Consider the following 14,670-nt stretch of genomic DNA (forward strand, 5'->3'; position numbering starts at 1 on the left):
GCTGGTTGGGGCTTGGCAAACCAAGAACACACAGTGACTCACATGTGGGCCTGGCAGACCCCATGTAGGGGCAGAGTTTAGGCCCTGTAACTAGCGAGGGAGAATTTAAAAAAATAAAACAAAAAATGATTCTAGTGAAGTCTGAATCCTTAGTGTGAGGGAAAGTACCACCATTTGCCTTCTAGGCCAGCTGAACCCAGGACTATGAGGTGAACTATTTGTCCTCAATGTACTTACACAGCAAGCAGGGCAGTGATGCCTTGCTTATGGTTGCTCTCAGCAAATGACATTTTTGTATAAGGAGGTAGTAGTACAGGCCCCAAATGACAATGTGAGGCTGCTTCCTGGGTCGTGTGCCTCTGCCAATAGTGGGATGTATGTGCTAACCTCCACAGGGATCTCTGTCTACTCAAGAGAGGCTCGGGTCAGCGAGGCCTTGGTCTCTGACCTGTGAATGGGCTCACTCTGGGACATGCATAGAAATTGAAACTGCTGTATGGATGTCAGTCATCTGCTGCTATGAGAACTTCCTCATGGTCATGCTGCAGGCCTAAGGAGGTAGACTGCCACTTCTCCCTGGAGCCACTTACCCCTTGCACCCATGGGTGCTTCAGAACCTGGGCAGCACTGAGTCTCTGCTTTGCATCTCGAACCAGGAGCTTGGAGATGAGGTCTTTGGCCTCACTGGAGATGTGTGCCCAGTCTTTGTCAGGAAACTCATATTTGCCTTCCTGGATGCTCTCAAACAGCTTGTTCTAGGGAAAGAAGATGCTTCTGTGGCCACAGCAGCCAGCAAATGGATAGGATTTGCTTGTCATCAATCTGGTCACCCTGGGTCCAATCAATGTAGTTGAAGTTGCAGCTAATGGCTAAATCATCACTATACAGAACACCTTTGGCTGGTCAGGGTGGCTATGCTGCTGAGAGGGCTGAATGGGAGATGATAAAGCCTTTCATACAGGGCCCCATGGATGGGATGCCAACAGTCTCCCAGTCTTGCTTCCCAACATCACCAGCCTCACACTTCTACTCCTTGGCCAGGCCATTGCTTGTGCTGTTCCCCTGGGGGAACTTCTGGAGCTTTGTTAGTTGCTGTCAAGTCAGTTCTGACTCATGGTGACCCCATGTGTGCAGAGGGGAACTGCTCCAGAGGGTTCGCAAGGCTGTGGCCTTCTGGAAGCCAATCGCTAGGCCTGGCCTCCTGAAGCATCTTTGGGTGGGTTTGAACCACCAACCTTTCACCTAGTAGTCTAGCACTTAACCATTTGTGCCACCCAGGGACTCTCTGGGAAACTTTTTCTTCTCCTTCAAGACTCAGCTGAGGTATTGTCTACGCTAACTCCTGAACTCCTAGTGTGGTGCTGTAGGATCACCACTGGACTGAATCACAAAGTTGGCAGTTCAAACCCACCAGCTGCTCCTTAGAAACCCTATACAGGGTCTCTATGAGTTGGAATTGACCAGATAGCATTTACAATAACAACTACTCTAACTCCTAGCAGGGTTGAGGGTGCCTTATCCCGGCTTTACCAGGCTCTACTGGAGTCCTGGTGTGGTGCTGTGGGTTAATATGCCAGATTGCAAAGCTGTTTGAACTGCAGGGTTGGTGGTTCAAGCTCACCAGCTGCTCCTCAGAAACCCTATACAACAGGGTCACTATGGGTTGGAATCGAATAGACAGCACTTAAAAACAACAATTGAAATCATCAGTTTACTTATCCTTTTCACTACACCAGTGGTTTGCAATGGGGATGATTCTGCCCAAGAAGACATATGGCAATGTCTGGTTCAGTTGTCACAACCGGTGGGCATGCTACCAGCATCTAGTAGGTAAAGGCCAAGGATGCTGTTAAACATCCTGCAATGTACAGGACAGTGCCCCCACAGCAAAGAATTATCTAGCCTTCAATGTCAGTAGTGTAAAGCTGAGAAACCCAAAAGAGCCCATGAGTTCCTGGAGGGCAGAGATTATGTCTCCTGTACTCCGGCAGCCTGGCCAACTCCGAGTCTGGCCCAGAACCAGTGCTCAGTGAACGCTTGTTGAAATATACAGAATCATGGCTCCTTCCAACTCATCTTTGTCCACTTCTCACAAAGAGAGGGGAAGGGACTTACCTGGCACGACACAATGAGTGGCTGGTGGATGGTGCAGGGATTAGAGTCTGGGCCTCACCTTGCCCTCTCCACACCAACTCCCCAGGGCTGCCTTAAACATGCTTCCCATTTCTTTTGTACCCTCAGAAAATAAAAGATGGTGTTTGTCCATGCAGGTGACATGTCTGGCCCTGTCAAGGGGACAATGGACTGACTCCAGCAGAGAAAGGGTCTCAGGCTGTGAACACAGATCCTTGGCTGGGAAGGCTGCCTTCACCAGCACCTTAGTTGCTCTGTAAGGTTCTCTCTGGCTCCACTTGAACTTCCCAGCTGGGCTCAGAGTGTGACAGGATGGCTATCATTACCCACTTTGGCAGATGAGGGAATAAATGCTCAGAAAGGTCTCCTCCTACCAGTGCCAGAAGCACTTGAACTCCCACCTTGTCTTCCACAGTCCACTGCTGTCCTCTACAGCCTGAATCACAGGGCTGAGGCTGCCCATAATATGGTCATCAGTACAACGGGGAAGTAGGTAGGGGAGAACACTTCCCACACGTTAGGGCCTTACTTTTGGCCTCCAATCCCTGGATCTTGTTCTCCTCTTTTTTTACTGTCTCTTGGAAGCATTGCTCTTGGCTAGGAGAGGACCAGGACATTAGAAAACTCCTTTAGATCAGGAACACTCCCCAAGCTCAGTCCTGCTTGGCAGTCCAACCACACTGACTCCCATCAGAGTCTTGCGAGCGGGTCCCGGGGCTGAACTCACCTGGCAAACCCTGCAAACCTCTCCCCTGTCCCAGCCGCAGTCGGCCCCACAGTGACCAACGAAGGGCGGGTATCCGCTCAGCATGATATAGAGGACTACGCCCAGGCTCCACAGGTCACAGCGCTTGTCGTAAAAAGTGGCCTCATCGGTGAAGACCTCCACCACCTCAGGGGCCATGTATTCTGCAGAACCACACTGTTGGTACGGGTTGGAGAGTGGGGAAAGGCAGGAGAAAGAAGCTTAGTTAGGGAACAACAAAAAGGAGAATATAATGGGAACTTACTGAGAAAGGCTGAATATTTGTAAATGGAGTCCTATAATCCCTAATGACCAACGTGGTGAGGTCCAAGTCACATTCCTATCTTTCAGGTATTTTCGAGCGGGCAGAACGCTTGGTCAGTAATCTCCAGGAAACTCCCTACCTCGTATAAGTACCTAGATGTGCCAAGAGTACTGCTCTGGGAAGACGATCTATGGAGCTCCAATGTCAGAAAACAAGGATTTCTTAGTGAAATCCTGTCCACTCACCCTGCTAACTCAGAGCAAAGAAGTGTAGGAATTTAAGAAACAAGAGACCATCAAAGCTGGGAGAGCTCTTAGAACAAACACATCTATAGACGGGAAAGCCAAGGTCTAGAACTGAGCGGAGATTAGTCCAAGACAGAATCCAAGATTCCTTCCTACTATTCTTGTACAGAAAACTGCTGAAAGGAATAAAACAAATAATAGCCCCTCCATGTTATTTCTGGTTCAGGACACTGACACACACACACACACACACACACACACACACACACACACACACACAAAAACTAATTTGATGGGAAGAGAGTAATTGAAGAAAGGATATTTTCTTTGTTATTGGCAATTAGAGTTAATGACTTTGAGAACAAAGTAGCCCAGTGTATTAAAAGCTAATACAGAAACATGCCTAATAATGTTGCTGAGAATAAGACACCATTTAAGCATATTTAAATATATAAAATTCACTTATGAAGCATGTAAATCTCAAAAGAATCATAATAATTACAGTATATGAAGAATGTACAAGTGATATATTAGGAAGTAGCTCCCCATAGCACCAGCTGGGTGTGAAATGTGAAGTCAGAAAGCAACAGCTAACTTAGTCAAGCAATCCTCGGGCATACAGTCGAGAGCCTCACAATTCCATGGAGAGAGACCCTCTGCTCCACTGTGGGGGCAAACATGGATGTGCTGTGACTTCAGCAGTTGAGAGGGGACTCACAAAGCTAGCCCCCATGCTCATACGTGAAAGGGAGTAGTGTCTGTCATTAACTGGGTCAGGAGTTGGCACTCAGTCTGAGCTATCGATACAAGTCTTTGTCTCTTTGTTAGCAGAGTAGGCCCACCCCAAACTAAAAGTTTTAATGTCAGTTTCATTAGCAGCTAAACACTAATTCTATGAGGTACAGGGTCTACCAAGTGACAATTCAGCCAGCTACAAATGGTACAGACACACTTGGTTTTTGCCTTCTGTTCAGGATTTCACAGCTTTGGGTCAGAGGGCATTACAAATGTACAAGCATCCAGAAGGGAGTGCCTAGCCATACGTACTGGAGTGGTCAGCTCTGGCGTGGTTATGGGGGTGCAGGAGCTATTCAGTTTCACCCCACTGCCCAAGTCAAAGTCACAGATTTTCACTGGAGACACCTGAAAAGGAAAACAGAAACCAAAGGTTACAAATACAACCCATGAGGAGACCACAGGACTAAATGGGGTTGTCTGACTGTCACACTGAAGGCCAGCCTTTTCTGTCAGGTTGTACTCATTCTCCTTGGGTTAACTAGAAATCACCTGAGGATTTAGCCCAACATGTCCTCTTTTCCACACTCTTTCCTCGCTGCCATTGTTGTTAGTTAATTTGACTCACAGTAACCCCATGTGTGCAGTGTAGAACTACGCTATAGTGTTTTCAAGGCTGTGACCATTTGGAAGCAGATCATCAGGGCTGCCTTCTGAGGCACCTCTGAGTGGGGCTGAATCTCCAACCTTTCAGCCAGTAGTCAAGTGCTTAAACCAACTGGATTATCCAGGAACTCCACTCTCATCTTAGTTCTCTACGCTAATGTGTTAAGACTGCTGTGAGCTTATTATGAAATCAGTATGAAAGACTTGCAGTAAACAATGATACAGTTTGCAGCACAGAAGCTAGACCAATTAATATGTATCCCTCAATAACAAACTCCTTGTAGCTCATTCAGCAGAGAGCAAGGCAACTTTGAGTAAAATCTTTGACCACCTCAGGCGACATAGGGTGACCAACTTGTCCTGGTTTGCTTGCTTGGGACTTTGGTTTTAGCATTGAAAGTCTTGTATCCTAAAACCCCCTGCCCCCTGCAGTTTTAGGAAAACTGGTACAGTTGGTCACCCTAGGTGGAGTCAACATCGCAGCCAAGTGTACCAGGACTGGACGCCGTGTCTGAGATCACAGCCCGGAGGATTCATGTCTGATGCTTACCATGCAGGCAGTCTGTTGTGTGTATCACAGTGAGTCCTTAAGGGGACAAAAAGGCTGATTCTGTGAGTCCCAGGTCAGCCATTTACCCACTAAGGCAACATGGGCAAGTCTCAGCTTCTCTCTTCCTTTCTTTCTCACCTGTTGTTGTTGTTAGGTGTCATCGAGTTGGTACTGACTCATAGCGACCCTATGCAACAGAACGAAATACTGCCCGGTTCTGGGCCAATCTCACAATTGTTGCCATGCTTGAGTCCATTGATGCTGCCACTTTGCCAATCCATCTCTCAGAGGCTCTTCCTCTTTTTCTATGACCCTCCTGACAATATGTCTAGTCCCTCCTGACAATATGTCTGAAATATGAGAGACGAAATTTGGCTATCCTGGCTTCCAAGGAGCACTCTGGCTATACTTCTTCCAACACAGATTTGTTGGTTCTTTTGGCAGCCCATGGCACTTTCAATATTCTCCTTTAACACCATAACTCAAAAGCATCAATTCTTCTACAGTCTTCCTTATTCACTGTCCAGCTTTCACATGCATATGAGGTTACTGAAAATACCATGGCTTGGGTCAGGTGCACCTTTCTCACCTAGCTTCTTAATTTTTGTTTTTTTCAGTCATAAAAGAGAGGCAACAAACCTGTGCCATGAAGATTATATGCAACAAAGGCAATGGAGTACATGATAAGCCGGAAGCACTGTTAACAGTGTGGTTCAGAGCATTCCTGGAGTTGCAGGGTCAGGTTACCTTATTTTTAGTCTAGCCTCTACTACCTACTACCTGAGTGACCTTGATCAAGTTTCTTACTGTCTCCGAGCAATTTTGATTCCCTTAGCCATACAATGAGGATGATAATATTTTCTACTTATTAATACTTTCTAAATACTAAATGAAATAAGGTAACTTAGCACAGTACGTGTCACAATACAAGCAGTGAACAGATACTAATGTCAATTATTAATAATAATTATACTATCAAGTCCTGTGCCAGAACCATTGATAGGAAGGCACAGGATCTTACTGAAACTAACGATTATTCCCCACCAAAGAGTTCTAAGTTGATGCATGTATTTGCTAACAGCATTCCTAATTTATTAAGCCGTGGTTTAGTCCAGTCCAAGACATGTGTGCTCATGCCACACAAGTGCACGTCTCCATACACACAGGCACGAACGTGGGTCATCCAAACCACCAATACCTAACTCTCTCCTTAGAATCACAGAATTTGTCAAACTCACACACATTTTTGGAAATACAAATATTTCCATTTACTAGTAGATTGAGTTAGGTCAAGTCTTAAAGTAGGTTGCATTTGTTTAATCAAGTGTGAATTTTTTTTTAATGGCCACCTTTGGAAAAAAGAAAGGAAATAAAAATCCTTTTCAAGAACTTACTAATTATTCCAGTTGTGGAAACCATCTGGCATACACACTGTAATGGAGCCTCATTTAGGTACAGATATGCTTTCTGTAAGATTGACTTGTTGATGGCTCGCATCAACTGCTCTGGATTGGAAAACATTAATTTTGTGCCAGTATCACATAATATATACAAACTCTCAGGCTTAAATTAATCTCACCGATGATGAGGAACACCCAACTTGGAATGCAGGGCCATTGTATTATATGAGGTATTAACACAGTTCAAGTTGGTATCTGAGCCTGAGAGGACTGTCAACAATCGATGCTGAAAGTAAAGGGGGCTTCCTCAAATCAGTGTAAACTGTAAGGTCCCAACTCAGATCCAAAGTACCTTTTCTGGAGACTCACACAAGATATTTTCTGGTTTCAGGTCACGGTGAGCAATGCCTGAAATGACAAAGAGTAAAGAAATAGTTAACACATGCACATAATTATCAAACATTCCACACACAATTAATTTTTTCCAAATGCTGTTGTTCGCAGATTAATTCCCAATTATGGTACATTAAAAAATCAACGAGCTGCAGGAGGCAGAAGCAACCAGAGACACAGACCCAAAGCACAGTTGATTCTGCAAGTTCTTTTGAAGCAGGGACTTTAGAAGTCTGGCAGGGATAAGAAGGGCTAAATGAATCCAGTCAGCCTGCCTTTCAGCACTGCAGTGACAACCAACAGTAAGAAAGTCTAATGCAAAGCAGAGCAAAGAGCTCTGCAAAGTCAATGCTGGGAAGAGCAATGCAGAAATAATTAGTGCCTTGTTTAAATCTCTCCGGGGGCTTGACTGCTCTACCTCATTTCTTCTTGTGTGGCCAATTAAAAAAAATGAAAACATTCCTTCAGTGGGACTCCCTCAATGTTCAGGGGATCAAGTGTTAGTGAACAAATCTCCCAAAGCTTGTCTGATTCCCTCCTTGCCTGCTCTGCGTGGCCAAGACAGCCCCATGGAAACACAGCAAGGGCCACTTTGGTTTGAGGGGGCTGTTCTGAAGAGGAGCCTCCCTTCCTTGCTTTTTGGTCAGAACTTCTCTCAGGAAGGAGTCTGCAAATAGCAACTGACTCCATGAGGGGATAAAAGTTGCCAATCTGGGCAAGAAGACACCTGGGGAAAAGTGCCTTCTAACTGAAGACAGGGACAAAGAACCAACTCATTGGGCCATGGTGTTCTAGAGGCAGACTCAAAAACCAGCAGAATGCACAACGCAGAGACTGAAGGGCTGGAGGATCAAGCAAAAGTCAGACAGAGGATCTCAGGTTGGCAGGAGTAGGTGGGAAAAGCCGAATCTGCTTTACTGAAACTCTCTTGATGATCAACTTAGGCATCCTCCACTACCTTCTGGGTGGCAAAGGCTCAGTTCACCTGAGGCACTTCCCTGGAGAGGAAACACCTGAGCTTGAACAGGTTAAGTAACTTCATCAGTCACCTAATTGAATGAGAACCCAGAGCAACTCAGTCCAGGCTGCACAAATTGAATCGGGCTACAGGCCGCCACACTAAAAGTGAAAGATACTTTCCATTACAAGTGCTCCCACAGAAGGATCACGAGTCACACACACGGAGTCTTACTCTCCAAATAGGTGGCAATGGCCCCGTGGCCCCCCAGCCTGAGAACTCAGCGAGCCCTGCTGTAATAACCGGCCTGCCCGTGTGAGCTCACCAGCCATTGGTGCCCAGGTAGGTTCATTTCCCAGAGGTTAAGCGGCAGTGTGACCATATTTAAAAAGTATGAAACTTGTTTCAGGGCTGACCCATTCTTGCTCAATTCATCTTCCCAGCATGAAGTTATTTAGAAAACAACCAAATTCAGCTGGAAATCGTTTTTCATCCCCTCCAACTCTCGTCACGTGGGCAGCTGGCCAGCGAGATGTTAATAGGCACTTCAGAACTCCTAAGACACCACCAGCCCCCATTCCCTTTGGTAAAAATAATAAATAAATAAAATAAAACTGCCTTTACCCTCCTCCAAGGTATGGGTCTTGTAAAAAGAGTGACCCAGTTTTGCAATCTATGGAGGCAGCTTGGGGAGCAGTTGTAAATCTCTGTCAGGCAGGCGTTACCTACATGCATCCCAGCTTTCAGAAACAGAACTGCTGCTATTCATCATGCTGTGGAATTTCCAGCCCAGGTGCGAGTCAAGCCCCCCATTGTGGGCGCTGTCAGTACGGAGAGAGCTCTTTTCAGCATGAGAGGACTCCGTGAACCTGAGCCGCCCCCCACATGCACACCAGTCTGCACTTTGCCATGTAGTGCAGTTGGCACTGAGTGGGATGCATACAAGGCAGGCAGACAAATGGTCCTAAGCACTCATCACTACTGTGGTTGGCCAGTATCCACAGAGTTAAGGGAACGGAGCCAAGTTATTTCTTTTGTTCCCACTGCCCACCAGACAAATACTTTTCTTCAAGGGAACTGATATTAGGGATAAAAATCGGTAAAGAATTGATATTAGGAATGAGCGTGGAGGAAATAATAAGAGTCCTGGTGTGGCGCTCTGGGCTAATGCGTCAGACTGCAAAGTCATTTGAACTGCAGGGTCAGTGGTTCAAGCTCACCAGCTGCTCCATGGAAACCCTATACAGGGTCACTATGGGTCAGAATCGACAGGACAGCACTAAACAACAACTATGTGCCAAGCACCATGCTCCATCTGTGGTGGTGGTGGTGGTGGTGAACTGCCCCAGGGTTTCCTTGGCTGTAATGTTTATGGAAGCAGAGTATTAGGCCTTTCTCCCGCAGAGTGGGTGTGAGCTGGCAGCCTTTCAGTCAACAGCTGAACTCCAACTCCTTAACCGCTGTGTCCCCAGGACTCCTTAGGCTTCATCTATGTTGTTGTTGTTAAGTGCCATCGAGTTGGGTCCGACATACGATACATATAAATACACAGGCACAACGACAAAAGGGAGTTACTACATATACAAGGTTTAGAATAGTGCCTGTTGTTGTTAGTTCCAACTCATAGCAACCATGGAGAGGGTTTCCGAAGCTTTTAAAAAATCTTCATGAGAGCTGAAAGCCACATTTTGCTCCCTTCTGGTTCACAGTCCAGGGCTTATCATATGGAGCCACCTCACTCCCCAGAATATAATGCCTTTGTTGTTGTTGTTGAAGGTTATCGGAGTCGGTTCTGACCTATAGCCACCCTGTATAGGGTTTTCGAGGAACGACTGGTGAGTTTGAACTGCCTTTGTTGTTAAGTGCCGTTGAGTCAGTTCTGACCCATAGCGACCCTGTACAGGTTTCTGAGGAGTGACTGGTGAGCTTGAACCGCCGACCTTACAGTTCAAACGGCTTTGCAGTCTGGCATATTAACCCACAGCGCCACACCAGGACTCCTTGAACCACCTAGCACGTGATAAATGCTAATATAGTGTTTGCAACTGTCACTGATATGATCTCTCTGACGTCTCACTGTGACTCTATGCGGTAGGCATTATTATTGAGAAAGTATATAGCTAGATAAAAGGTGAAGAAGCCGAGTTCCCTTTTCCCATAGCACTGCACTGCAGTTAGCTTCATCAAATTAAAAAAAAAAGTATGTAATAGTCAAACATATGGAAATGTAAAAACAATCTGCAAGGAGATTTAACTCACTACAAAAGTTCTTCAATAATCAGTCCTAGGAATGGAATCATACACTGAGGTACAAGGGTCTTCAAAAAGTTTTGGGGAAAACAGAATGAAAAGACAATGGCATTTTCCCACAAAATTTTTAAAGCCCCCTAGCAACATTCAAACAACAGCAACCTGCTATTTACCACTGTGATAATCAACTGATACCACAGATTTACCATGGTAAACAGAAAAAAGCATTTGTCATTTATTGTGAGCAAAATATAAAACAACACATACACACACACAATCATACCAATTTTGAAAAGAGAAAAAAATGGCATTTTAAAAGACGAGAAAGGGTAACACTGGTAGTAAGCATAAGCTTTACATTCTTCATCAGATAAAAGAAAAGAAGTATATATGTAGGGATAGAGCACAAATGCTCCAAAATGGTCACTGTAAAGTCAACTCAAACCGTACCTCCTATCCCTTCCTGCTCCTCTTGCCACACATATTGAAACTCTTTGTTCTCTAGGGAAAGGCAGCCTGGCACCTTGTGGTTTTCCTACCTTTTCTGTGTTCCTCACACCACCCTTCACTGCCCTGACACATATGGAGCTTGGATACCCCATGATATAAGAAGACCCTAGCCCACACCCCTTGTGTAGAAAATCTTGCCTGTCCAGCTGGCCACAACTAGAAACAGCTGCTGTTCTTGTCTTGGTTAGTAAGTCTCCCTGTTTGTAAACCCTCTTTTCTTTTCTGTAATAAACTAATGTCTCTCAGACTGACTCCTGGTTGCTTTTTTGGTTCCTCAGCAATTACATATCCAGAAGGATTTTCCTTCCTGGGTTTGAACCCAAAAGCTGCAAGTGATCCAGAAGGCCAAAAAGATCAGGACTCTTGAGATGAGATGGGAGGGCAAAAGGACTCTGTAAGGGACCACTGGACCAATACACATTCTTATCAATGGAGAAAAGATTGAAGTTGTCAAGGACTTCATTCTTCTTGGATCAACTATCAACACTCATGGAAGCAGCAGTCAAGAAATCAAATGGCATATTGCATTAGGCAAATCTGTTGCACAAGACCTTTTGAAAGTGCTGAAGAGCAAAGATGTCAGCTTGAGGACTCAGGGGCGCCTGACCCAAGCCATGGTATTTTCAATAACCTCACATGCATATGAAATCTGGACAGTGAATACGGAAGACCGTAGAAGAATTGATGCATTTGAGTTATGATGTTGGAGGAGAATACTCAAAGTGCCATGGGTTGCCAAAAGAACCAACAAATCAGCTGCAGTGGAAGTGCAGCCAGAGTGCTCCTTGGAGGCCAAGATGGCCAAACTTTGTCTCTCATACTTTGGACATATTGTCAGTAGGAACCAGTCGCTGGATAAGGATATTATCTTTGGTAAGGTGGATGGTCAGAGAAAAAGAGGAAGACCCCCAGCGAGATAGACTGGCAATATGGCAGCATCAATGGGCTCAAGTGTGGCAATAATTGAACAGGTAGTGTTTCGCTCTGTTGTGTATAGGGTCGCTGTGAGTCAGAACTGACTCAATGGCACCTGACAACAACAACAAGGGGAAATCCTAGGATGGCTATTGGCTTCCATGTTTGCTAGAGACTTGGGGACTGACTTGTGAGTACGGGATGCTCCCAAAACTCTACAAGAATGGATCTCCTACAGGGATTTGGGGGTCTATAAGGCTAAGAAGGACTCTAGGGCACTGGTTGTCTCAGTAGCCTGGCCCCTCCTACACACTGTCCATGCTGCTATAGAAGCAAAGATGGTTGTACGGACAGAAGCCCAGTGATTGAAGGATGAGCTACATTTAGAATGAGAGGCTCGTGCAAATGGGCCACTCAGTGTTCCACTATTCAAAGTCTCTTTCAGCTGTGTGGACTATGGCATCCCCACTGACATCGATATGCATGTCTGTCTCCAAACTTCTGATTCCACCATGGGGACCCTAGCCTGCTGGCTAGCCAAAGTGAAATGACAATGCTGCCACGACAGCACGTGCAGGCAGTAATTATGAAGGCAGACTGGGACCCCAAGCAGTGGGACCCACTGGAGTTCTCAACTGAGTCATAAGGGGAGAATTAGGAAGAAGAGATAGGGATTCCCTATCTTGAGGCCCAACCAGTTTTGGTTACTAAATTTAAAATGGCCCAACCCTGCCCAATTGGTGTGGATCCTGCTGATCTGCTGGTCCCCAAACATTGGCAGAATGCAACAATGAGGGACTACATATCTTTCAAGTTAGTAGAACTGGCAATTTGGTATAGGCTGAAAGGAAGAGTCTGTGGCTACTTGGCTCCTCCACCTGCGGGACACAATGGGATAGTCCTCATCAGCCTTGCAATGTCTAGGATGGCTTCTGTTAGTACCTATCCTGCTCACTGAGTCAGGTCTCTGTACTGCAAATCAACAAGAACCACATAGTATCACTCCTGGTATAGGTGACTGCAGCCTGCAGAGCAGCCTGGCCAAATGAGGGAGACCTCCCTCATAGGCTTAGCAACTATAGTAGAATTGCAGGAAGTGATGAGAGAGCTTAAGATGAAACACGCTGTGTACACAAAACATTATTGGGGCCAAGAAAATAAGCTGCTCACAGGTGGAATAAAGGATGTCATTTTACATTTGGCTTCTAACCAGTGGTATGTAACCCTGGTGTTCATACTGAGACCCACTGTGGGACAGCCAGTGTCCAAGGCTGCTCAAGTTGACCTGGGTGAAACCCAAAACAGTGCCCCACTGGATGTTCAGGATGTGGGAATGCAGGAGGGGGTGGAATGGGCAAGTAAAGTAGCAATAAGGTCCAGTCCGAATTACTAGAAAGCAATGTGGACTGACTTGCTTGCTGCTGGCACCCCTCCAACATGAAACTGACAAACAGCCCAATGCAGCCCTGAGCAGCAATTCACCGGTAGAAACAATTTCTAAGGACCCACCCTGCCTCTAGTGTAACCTCAGTATGTGCAATGCCACCTGGCTTGACTAGCAGTCTTGCCAAGGTTCTCCTGGCCCTCGGACAGGGAGACTATTGAGGAACTGGAAGCCCCATGCAGAATTAACCATCCATTGGTCTCCAAGAAATAAACTGTTTTAGTCCTAGTGGAGATGGGGCGGAGTGTACTCTAGTTTATGAAAACATCCACTGGTTCCAGGGACTGCTTAGTGCAACTGATGGGTATGGGAGCAGCACAAAGTACACCAAGTGGCTTTGACTCTGAGGATTGGCCGTTTGCACCCCAAAGGAATATAAAGTATACATTTCTCTTCTCCCCAAATATATCCTAGGGATGGACCTACCGGGAAGGTTAACACTATGACCACCATAGGAGAGTTCCATTTAAGAGATCATGTGGTAAAATCTGCTATTCGGGAACAGCCAAAATGGACCCTACTCCATTGATGCCTACCCTGCCGAGTGGTTGACATCAAGCAATACTGTCTATATCTGGTAGCACGAGGAGATTACAGCCACTGTAGCTGAACTTGCTTGGGAGGGAATTATTAGGCCCACTCACAGTCCACTCAATACCCCAGTATAGCCAGTGCAGAAGCCAGATGGAGCATGGTGTATGGCTGTAGACTATTGTGACCTTAATAAGGTGGTACCACCTCCTCATGCATCCGTACCCAATATTGTTTCTTTCCTCAACCATACTGGAGAATGCTTAGGTATTCGTCACTTTGTGCATTGACCTAATGCCTTTTTTAGTATCTCCATTGACTCTGACAATCAAGAACAGTTTGCCTTCCAATGGCTGGGTGTGGGGAACACTAGACTTTCACCACTCTCTCTCAGAGATATCTCCACAGTCTACATTGTGCAGCTGGGGAACACTCAAGCTGATGAGCTGGCCTAGCTACATGCCATACAGCAAGTACTGGTAGAACCAGTGGATGAATGGCTATACAGAAAAACAGGTCATAAAGGGCAACATACACTATAGGCCAGCGCCAATGAGATGAGCCTCCCCATCTCCATGAAACAAATTGTGGAGGCTTGCCAACAGTGAGTGCCCTAGCTGCTTGTTAGAACGACATAAACCATTCCCTATCAGATGGGCAGACTACCCCAGGTGGACATGCCTGCCAGACGGTGGCAAGTGGATTACCCAAGGCCCCTCTCTATGTCTGACAACTGTTGGTTTCCCCTAACATGCAGACACTTATTACACAACTCTTGCAAGCATATCTGTGCAAATGGGCTACTCAGTGTTCCACTATTCAAGGTCTCTTCCAGCTCTGTGTGGACTACGGCATTCCCACTGACATTGATAGTGACTGGGGACTCATTTCACTGGACAGGAGACCCAGGAGTGGGCAGATGGTCTGGGA

General features: G+C 46.0%; 1 protein-coding gene across 1 annotated transcript in view; it reads right to left on the reverse strand.

The window, feature by feature from the left end:
- MKNK1 (MAP kinase interacting serine/threonine kinase 1) overlaps positions 1–14,670 on the reverse strand; it is a 55,389-nt gene that overhangs the window by 2,103 nt on the left and 38,616 nt on the right. Inside the window, 4 exon segments of the mRNA XM_006878401.1 lie at positions 591–755; positions 2,861–3,055; positions 4,436–4,531; positions 7,092–7,147. Coding sequence (XP_006878463.1) covers positions 591–755; positions 2,861–3,055; positions 4,436–4,531; positions 7,092–7,147 — 512 coding nt within the window.

Source organism: Chrysochloris asiatica, unplaced genomic scaffold, assembly GCF_000296735.1.
Source record: "Chrysochloris asiatica unplaced genomic scaffold, ChrAsi1.0 scaffold00026, whole genome shotgun sequence".
Classification (NCBI taxonomy): Eukaryota; Metazoa; Chordata; class Mammalia; order Afrosoricida; family Chrysochloridae; genus Chrysochloris; species Chrysochloris asiatica.